Below are 10196 nucleotides of genomic sequence, written 5' to 3' on the forward strand. Positions count from 1 at the left end.
GAAAATCGCATATCGCATATCGCGTTATGCACATAGCGCATAGCGCGTAGTGCATAGCGCATAGCGTATAGCGCATAACGCGTAACGCTTATCGAAAACTCGAAACTCGAAAATCGAAAATCGCATATCGCATATCGCGTTATGCACATAGCGCATAGCGCATAGTGCATAGCGCATAGCGCATAGCGCATATCGCGAAACGCTTATCGAAAACTCGAAACTCGGAAATCGAAAATCGCATATCGCGTTATGCACATAGCGCATAGTGCATAGCGCATAGCGCATAGTGCATAGCGTATAGCGCATATCGCTTACCGAAAACTCGAAACTCGAAAATCGAAAATCGCATATCGCATATCGCGTTATGCACATAGCCCATAGCGCATAGTGCATAGCGCATAGCGCATAGCGCATAACGCATATGGCTTATCGAAAACTCGAAAATCGAAAACTCGAAACTCGAAACTCGAAAATCGCATAGCGCGTTATGCACATAGCGCATAGCGCATAACACATATCGCTCATCGAAAACTCGAAAATGGCATATCGCGTTATGCACATAGCGCATAGCGCAAAACCCATATCGTCCCGGTGAATCTGTTAATGCCTCTTCAAGGCAAACAGTGACAACTCAGTCAAAAAAAAAACCCATATCGCGTTATGCACAAAGCGCATAGCGCAAAGTGCATAGCGCATAACGCATATCGCTAATCTAAACTCGAAATAGCTGGGCCGATTTCGACGGTACATTCAATGGACAGTAGCTGACATGGATTGGTGTGTGATAAGTGTGAACCGTGCATAACTGGCAGGGTGATGTGGTTTGCCAGCTGGGTCGCGGAAGATTGCATAAGCGTTCCCGTGACCCAGCCGCAGGCGAACAGAAGGAACACTGCTGGGTTTTTAGTGGGTATTCCGGCCATTTTCCATCTTCTGGCCGGCGAGTCCCACATACCCCCCCTGGCAACGGGGGGATGCGTAAAGGCATTTTCCCAGCGTATAAAAAAAAAAAGGGTGATGTGGTTTGCCGCGCAGTGACGCAGCGCAACGACAACGCGCAGCGATGGGACGACCAGTCGACGGAGTGTCCCCGGTCGAGTGGCCGCCGGCACCGCGCCGCGCCGCAGCCGAGCGAGTGCGCCCGGCCCCGCCCGCGGCACTCGCCCGCCCGCGCCGCACGCCGCGCCCGCCTCGTCCGCCTCGCCCGCCTCGCGCGCCGCGCCCGCCCCGCCTGCAGTGCCGAGTGCCCTCTCGCCCGACACGGCAGATTCGCGCAGTTAATTTATCCGTATCGTGGTCATTGAACTCAGAAGACACTGCCTTTAAAGTCTAATCTATAGTTAAAAAATAAACTGCTTAGGAATTTCCACGGTTTTTATAAAATAATAGGTACCAAAATCATTACTATTTTCCTATTGTAAGTCGAAGTTCTGTATTCATATAATCGATTCTTCTATTATGCATGCAGTAGCGAAATTTAGCACAAAATGTCTAATTTTCCGAACGTAACCTTATTTTATGTCGGCGTGACTCCAGCTCTAGCAAAGAGTGAAGTACAGTGGATGTGTTTGCTACAATGTATAATGTTCACTCGCAGTTTGTGGTAGCGCTACTTCTGGTTAGTGTTCCTCTTTATCCAATAAAATATATAACACATTATTTATTTATTTTAAACTAGCTGTTGCTCACGTGAAATTAACAAATAATAAAAAAAACTTTCCCTATGTTACTCACTAATAATCTAGCTTTTTCATGGTGTAAGAATTATTGAAATCGGCTCAACAGTTTTTGAGTTATTTACATAAAAAATACAAATCTTTTCTCTTCATAATATTAGTATAGATATGGTAGGTACCTAATGACAAAAAATGTTGCTTTACACATAGACATTGCATTTTTGACCGACTTCCCAAAAGAAGGAGGTACTCAATTCGTCTGTATGTTTTTTTTTATATGTGTTACGGCATAACTCCGCCGCTAGTGGACCGATTTTGATAATTCTTTTTTTATCCGAAAGGTAATGCTTGCAGGTGGGTCCCATTTTTTTGTTTGATTTTTGGAGTCAAAGACTACGACGTAGTTAAATAGTTTAGCTCAAAATGGCGCGACGAAATTTCGGGTCATTTTTGCTTTCTTTGCTTACGTAGCCTAAACTATAAGACCTACATAAAAATGATGTATGGAAGAATTGTAGCCCTTTAAATTTTCTAAATAAAAGTCCTTAATAGCATATATCTAGCTATTAAGGTTGTCGCACAATAACCACTTTTTTCATTAAAATATCGCTCGAAATCTACACCCCACTTTCAACGCTATTACTCGTGTTCGGTATGAATCCTTATCCAAATAAATGTGTCCATCATCAAGAGAATTTAATGTAGAATATAAATGCCCTTGTAACTATACAATTCCGATCAATAGTTTAGGAGATATCATAAAAAGCAAATTACGAGTCGCAGAAAAAAATACCAACTTGTATCAAAGTTTTCTTTCTTGGCTTACGTAGCCTAAACTATAGGACCTACATAAAAATGATGTACGAAAGAATTGTAGCTCATTCAATTAGCTAAATAAAAGTCCGCGATACCATATATCTATCTCTTAAGGTTGTCGCACAATAACCGTTTGTTTCGCGAAAACCGTCAAATAAATGCAATCGACTTCATTTAAAACGCTTTTATTCTGATTAGGTATGAATCCTTATCCAAATAAATATGTTTTCACGATAGAGTATTAAATGTAGATCATATTTGCCTTTTACAGTATGTAATTCTGACCAAGATTCTAGAAGTTATCAAAATATTAAAACTCACGGGCAACAGCGGCGCGCGGCTGGACAGAATTATGAGTGAATGATCGCAACGATGTATTAGTTTTTTACTTAATTTCTTAGATAACTCATACTTTGTTTGAAAGCTAGGGATTATCATACTGCAATGTTTAGATTCACTAAAAATCGAGAAATAAATAAACTTTTTAATAAAAAAATCAAAACCGACTTCCAAACAAAATACACTAAAATATACAGAGTACAACACCGCTTACTTAAGCGTGGTATACTTATAAAGCAACTTACATACGTGCTAAATCTATTCTGTGTCATTAATCAAAGAAGGTACCTAACTAGTGACCTATATTCAAGTACTATCATTTGTCTGCGACTCCGTCCGCGTGGATTTAAAAAAAAAGAAAAGAAGCAAAAGTAAATAGCCTATGTGTTCTTTCATACTGTCCTCTACATGTATGACAAATTTCATCGAGATTCGTTGAGTCATTTAGCCTTCAAACTAACAAACATCCTTCCATACATACTCGTAGTTCCGAATTTTAATATTCGTAAGAAGATTCGCATTTATACTTGTATTTGTAATTAGTGTATATCGTGTTACGATTTCTATGAAATATTTTAAAGCCTAGCAAAAAAAAGAAAATATGGCGCGCGAGATTTGGTTTTCACATTTTTTTTTTATAATTCAAATTCTTACCTCCACTGTAGGTGTTTAGAACTGCTGCAATGTAATGATGTAATGTAATGTAATGTACCATATGACACTCCGAGAAAAAAAGACGAAAAGGATGACACCTCATTTATAAATAGGTTCAGCAGTTAAGCTGTAGGCGGTCACAGTTGAAGTTATACACATACAAACCTTTACTACATACATAACTACAAACTTACATATACACCATTTGCGTTTCTGATTAATTCCAGCGTTATCATTACAAACAGCAGTACACCTCCACCCACTCAGATTAGATACATACGTTGATATAGGTACTTATTATAAAAGTTACGTATGCTTTTCCTACTTGGGCCGCGACGCTTAGTTTTGTAACGATTGCATTGACTTACTCCTTTTGCCCTCGCTACACGGCCGGAACGGATAGTTTGAAGGTCGTTAAAAGAATCTTAATTACCATCACAGGAGATAACTTTTATGTTTTTTGTTTGGTTCTTGACGTTTATTAACTTATGTTATAGAAATGTAATAGAATGTAGAAAATGTTTATCAAAATTGGTTCCTATTGTTTGTTTTTATTTTTAATCAAACCTTAACATAAACGTTTTGCCCGTGCGTACCCTGGTCATTACCTTTCCCTATATTATCTAAGACAGAATAGAGACTACAATATGTACCAATACGAGTATCAGGGTAGGTAAATCGCAAGCCAAAATAAAGTGGAAATGCGTTCATGTGGTCACGTGCTCGCAGCACTCTCACTAAATATCTTTTAAAATTAACCCATTTTTAAATAAAACAAAAAAAAACAATAAATGAAAGTCACAGTCTGTGTAAACGCCACCTAAAACGTCGATATCAAACCAGTAAACCGAATTGCACAAAGCCCTTTCAAAGAAGTCCAGACTAGATATGAGGTATCAGGAGGCAATGCTCAGAAAAAGAACTTGAGACGGTTTGCCCTATGTGAGTTCTCAGACACGATTCGAACGATTTCAAGGGCCGAAAATGTATCGCCGGATCGAACTATGGTATAGAGGTACGCGTTGCGTTCGCGCAAGCGACATCGGCCTGGTGCACGGATAGTATAATAGAAATAATAGAAGGAACTGATAATAAATCTCTTAAATAATTGATAAGAGACAATTGATAATGTCATGCATTATTACGTCCAGTTATAGTTCGGTTCGGAGCGTAGTCGTTGGCAAGAGGACCGGTAGCAGGTCGGCAGCGGCAGCGGGCAGCGGGCAGCGGCAGCCGGCGCCAGAGGCATTCGGCGGCCGAGGCAGCATGTGCTGACGCCATGCGCGCGGGATGCGCGCCCGCGCTCTGCCCGCCCGCGCGGCCCCCGCGCCTCTCGCGCGTCATGCGCCCCAGGCGCCCCATGCGCTGCCGCTGCTGCTTCTCACGCTGTTGCTGGCAGGTAAGTACATTCACTTTATTAATCATAGATATGAAAAAATTTGTATTTGAAATAGTGTGGTTCACGTAGTTTGAAAAATTACTTCTCGAACATTACCGTTGATAATCCGCCAAATCCTTATATTGCATTTGTTATGCACCCCTTGCACAGAAGGTGACTCGCTGCGCATTACTATACATTCATATAAAGTTCTCAGCACCACGATAGCGACAGCTGGTAGAAATAGACGTGCGCTGCTAGTCAGTTTGCGGACAAGGTTCTAAACGCATTCATTGACATGTGGGGGGTGCGGCCGCAGGATGCGCCGGATGTGCAGGCAACCCGGACGCAAAGCGGCTGTACGACGACCTGCTGAGCAACTACAACAAGCTGGTGCGGCCAGTGCTCAACGTGAGCGACGCACTCACCGTGCGTATCAAGCTCAAGCTCAGCCAGCTCATCGATGTTGTGAGTCTCGCCAGTGTTCGTTCACTCGAAGCCGCCTTTCAAATTTCGTTCTAATCCGATTTTTAATGTTTAACAGAATCTCAAAAATCAGATAATGACAACAAACCTGTGGGTGGAGCAGGTAAGACCATGGTCGCGGCTTTTTGGCCAGAGTACGATCGCTGCACAACGTCTCAATGATTTTACGCACTTTTTTAGAGTTGGTTCGACTACAAGTTGTCGTGGGAGCCTCGCGAGTACGGCGGCGTGGAGATGTTGCATGTGCCCTCCGACCATATTTGGAGGCCCGACATAGTGCTGTATAACAAGTGAGATATACTCGTGCGTGACATCTGTAGTTCACGCGAAACTTGCGGATGTCGTCAGAAATCAGTTCACACTCATATTACATGCAAACAAAATCCCAGTGGTAAAGTACGCAGCAGCATGTAGCTGCTGCACTGGTGGCCCCTCGCCCGGTGCAACACCACGGCGACTTTTGTTATTGCGACTCTCGACTCTTAAAAAAAAAAAGTCGCCAGTGATGTGGATACCACAACTAAATAGGCGGGGTTATGGATAGTTTTGATCAATCAATGAGCCACTTTATAGAAGAGGTTTGGAAATCATGTTATAATTATGCAATTTGTACTATATTTATGTACATCTACTCGTACGTCACAGTATCCGTAGGCGAACGTTAGTCTCTATAAAATCGAACAAATATTACCAAAGGTTGAAACAGAAATAGAAATCTTGTAGCAAGGAATTAAATACAATCATTAGCTGGAGCCTATTTCTTAACACAAAAGTTATAAAAATAAAGTGCATGAAATAAAAATATTAAAAGTATCAAATAGTCTTAGTCTATGTTCATGTTGGGTTGGTTGCAATCCTAATTTTTTTTAATTTGCCGCGATTTTTCGATGTCTACTTTCATTAGCTCCCATTGGTTTCCCCCGCATCGCGTCGCATGAACTTTCCGAAGTATAGACGAAGCTAACATTTCATATTACGGTAGCGAAATGGGTTAACATTTAGTAATCATTGATAATTTGATTCATTCAAGATCATAAAATGTTTCTTTTTTATTATTTAAAGAATATGTCATTTATTAATTTTGTGCAGATCACAAGATAATATGAAATGTAACCAACGTGACATGGTACAGAGCCCATTCTTTCACATTACGAGTAGTTATGTAGTTGTAGTGTTTGCTGTAAGGACATATCCTCATATACTCGTACATACAGATCATATGTATCGTATATGTACCCGTGGGCAGCGCCGACGGCAACTTCGAGGTGACGCTGGCCACCAAGGCGACGCTCAACTACACGGGCCGAGTCGAGTGGCGCCCGCCCGCCATCTACAAGTCCTCGTGCGAGATAGACGTCGAGTACTTCCCCTTTGACCAGCAGACATGCGTCATGAAATTCGGCTCGTGGACGTACGACGGCTTCCAGGTAGATGGCCGCTGGGCACGTTGTGCAACTGACGTTTCGACGACGTGGGAGCAATATGTGTTCAATGAGCGTGCCGTCTGCTGTGCAGGTGGACCTGCGGCATATCGACGAGGCGCGCGGCACCAACGTCGTCGAACTGGGCGTCGACCTCTCAGAGTTCTATACTTCGGTGGAATGGGACATCCTCGAAGTACCCGCAGTCAGGTGTTTTATTAATTACTAGCTGTTCCCATGCGGAGTCCTCCGTATGATATTATATCAACTTTATTTTATTGTTTACATTTCTCAAATTCTCAATTGCAAATGTCAAAATATCAATAACCTTAATAGTAAGGTTCAAGTTCAACCCTATGGCATTTTTGCTTCCTTGATGTTGGCAGCAACTTATGGTCTCTTTCCCACATCAGGGATTTTATCCATAATGTTTACCCCCTAAGTTTAATGGCGTGAAAATATATAGGCTTAGGCGTGACGTATGTAAGTGTAGGGCTTTTTATTAGAAAAAGAATTATTCAAAATAATGTTGTAATTGCTGACATCTAAGACAACAAAGAAGTGTGTGTTTACGCTTTATTATAATAGTGTAGATTTGAATGATTACAAATATGCGTCACCTTGTCAAATAAATGTTTTATTAGTTTGCCAATTCATATTATAATTCAGCCAGAAATGGTTATAATTTTTAGTTGTGCGTATATAACAATAGGTACATGTGTTCCTTACCTACGACATTGACAACTTAAGTACGCTATTACATGTCATACAGAAAATAAAATCGATACTTCATAGGCGCGAGTTGTCAAACTGATGAACTTAACATACATCCGGAGGTATAGTTTTAGTAATCGTTAAGAAATGTTTTGCAATGAGTAAATAAAGGATTTATTAGCAAAACTCATAGAACTTAATACACATTGGTCTTAAATCTTTACATAACGATTTAGCTACTGAATGTTTTTGATATAGGTTAGCTGTCCTCGAAAAGCCGAGGAATATCGCTAAACTATTTACAATAGGTATTACTAATACTATAAGCAATGTTCAGTTTGTGAAAGGTAGTTTAAAGTTGTCGACAATCATCTTTGTGCGGAACATAATGAGTAAGTATGGACGTGCTCGCCGCTGTAAGTAGTGTTGTGTTGGCAGAAACGAGAAGTTCTACACGTGCTGCGACGAGCCCTACCTGGACATCACGTTCAACATCACAATGCGTCGTAAGACGCTCTTTTACACGGTGAACCTGATCATACCTTGCATGGGCATCTCGTTCTTGACCGTGCTCGTATTCTACTTGCCCTCGGACAGCGGGGAGAAGGTCTCGCTCTCCATCTCTATCCTGCTGTCGCTGACGGTGTTCTTCCTGCTGCTAGCCGAGATCATCCCGCCCACCTCGCTCGTCGTACCGTTGCTCGGGAAGTTCGTGCTCTTCACTATGATCCTCGACACCTTCAGGTACGTCGCTCGGTCGCATGGTATCATGCTGGCGAGCTTCATGTCTCTTCTATTGAATGGGCAAATAGTTCGTATAAAATATCTAGTCGCTGTAAATATGAATAGCGGCTCGGGATCAAGAATCGTCGACGTAACGCGAGTGTGTGTTTGTGTATGCGACAGTATCTGCGTGACGGTGGTGGTGCTGAACGTGCACTTCCGGTCGCCGCAGACGCACACGATGGCGCCGTGGGTGCGCCGCGTCTTCATCCACGTGCTGCCGCGGCTGCTGGTGATGCGGCGGCCGCACTGCCGCCTTGACCCGCACCGCAGCCGCTTGTAAGTCCCCCTCTCTTCTCTCTTCTGCCCTCACCCCTGCACTCCTTAATGAAGATAGTCATGTAAAGTTTGTAACTTTTATAATTGCTAAAATCGCCTGTTTATCAACAGTTAACACAAATTCAAAGAAGGTACATATAATATAAAATCGCGAAATAATCGAAGATTTCTGGTTATTTATTTTACGCATATAAACTGTGAGACTTTAAAGTGGCAAAAGTCGCTTAAGAAGTACTCATTTTACTAAAGTAATTGTTGGTGTAATCAAATATTTCTTTTTTCATGTTACTTAAGTATTACTTTAAAATCTCTTTAAAACTTAAATTTAAAATATCTTATAATGTAACGCATTGAACATGAGATCAAGTTGTGTTGAAAGTGCGGGCATAATGGCCCGCGAGGCCACGGAGCTGACGTGCGCGCAGAGCGGAGCGGGCGCGTGCCGGCTGCACGGCGCGCGGCCGGGCTCGCGGCCGGGCTCGCCGCCGGGAGCGCCGGGAGCGCCGGGGCCGGCCGACGCGCCCGCGCTCTGCGCCGCGCTGCGCCGTTGGCACCGCTGCCCGGAGCTGCACAAAGCCATCGACGGCATCAACTACATTGCGGACCAGACGCGCAAAGAAGAGGAATCCACAAGGGTAAGTGTTTAAACGTATAATATTGTAATAGCCTTTGATGATGAAGGTCCCTCGAGGGATGACGATTGACATCAGCCGCATCTTCTGTGACACTGTCACCTTCAACTTATTAATTAACTAAATAACACAGCATCGAGACCTTTTTGTTTTGAAACAAGTTGTTTTTATGGGACAGGGAGGCAAACGAGCAGCGACTCCCCTAATAATAAGATAACCGTAGAAGCGTTATCGGCACAGGTTCAAATAATATATAAGAAACTATATATAAAACGTATAAATACTCGTATACTATGATACTACGAAGACTTTTCTTGAAATATTTTAAGCAAAACTAACCATCAGTGCCGCAATTTATCAAGCGATTTTTTAAGGCTGTTAATTCTGAGTAGATAAGAACATGTTCTTATTTTTAAGTATTTATTATATTTTACTTAACAAGCCGTCTCTAAGAGTTGCTGCTATCAAAATAATATTAGCATGGCAACACATTAATTTCTTTAACCGGTAAGAAGTATGTTTTACTGTGGCGCAAGGTGAAAGAGGACTGGAAGTACGTGGCGATGGTGCTGGACCGGCTGTTCCTGTGGATCTTCACGCTGGCCGTGGTCGTGGGCTCCGCCGGCATCATCCTGCAGGCGCCCACACTGTACGACGAACGCGCGCCCATCGACGTGCGTCTCTCGGAGATCGCCTACGCGGCCGCCAAGCCCCGCCCACCCCCGCCGCCCCGCTGACTCCCCCTAAACCTCCACAAAGTATACTGTAAATATAATATTGTAATGATAGTTTTTACGACGAATTGAGTAATGATCAAAAATCAGTCGAATTTCTTTTGATAGATACGAAATTAAAAAGATTGTTTATAATGCGTAGTTTTATTCGCTGATCAGTGAGCCCTCGCCGGCAGCACGAGCCTGCGTATTTGAGTGCAGAGACCTAACTTGGCGTCCGAGTGTCGCAGTGTCGAAGTGTCGGTTCGGCCATTACCTTCTCACTTACAGGAAGCTTTTAAAGT

General features: G+C 42.6%; 1 protein-coding gene across 2 annotated transcripts; it reads left to right on the forward strand.

Moving 5' to 3' along the window:
• The first annotated feature begins 1251 nt into the window (after positions 1–1251).
• Positions 1252–9973, forward strand: LOC106106358 (acetylcholine receptor subunit alpha-like). 2 transcript variants are annotated; one of them, XM_013286938.1, is made up of 11 exons: positions 1252–1618; positions 4637–4884; positions 5183–5331; positions 5408–5452; positions 5530–5639; positions 6596–6776; positions 6865–6980; positions 7923–8228; positions 8391–8546; positions 8914–9181; positions 9715–9973. In XM_013286938.1, the coding sequence occupies exons 2-11, from the start codon at positions 4776–4778 to the stop codon at positions 9913–9915; spliced, it is 1641 nt and encodes a 546-aa protein (XP_013142392.1). In that variant the 5' UTR covers positions 1252–1618; positions 4637–4775; the 3' UTR covers positions 9916–9973. The 2 variants fall into 2 exon arrangements, with proteins under 2 accessions (XP_013142392.1, XP_013142393.1); XM_013286939.1 differs by having other exon boundaries at positions 8926–9181.
• Positions 9974–10196: the final 223 nt, after the last annotated feature.

Source organism: Papilio polytes, unplaced genomic scaffold (assembly GCF_000836215.1).
Source record: "Papilio polytes unplaced genomic scaffold, Ppol_1.0 DF822266.1, whole genome shotgun sequence".
Taxonomy (NCBI): domain Eukaryota; kingdom Metazoa; phylum Arthropoda; class Insecta; order Lepidoptera; family Papilionidae; genus Papilio; species Papilio polytes.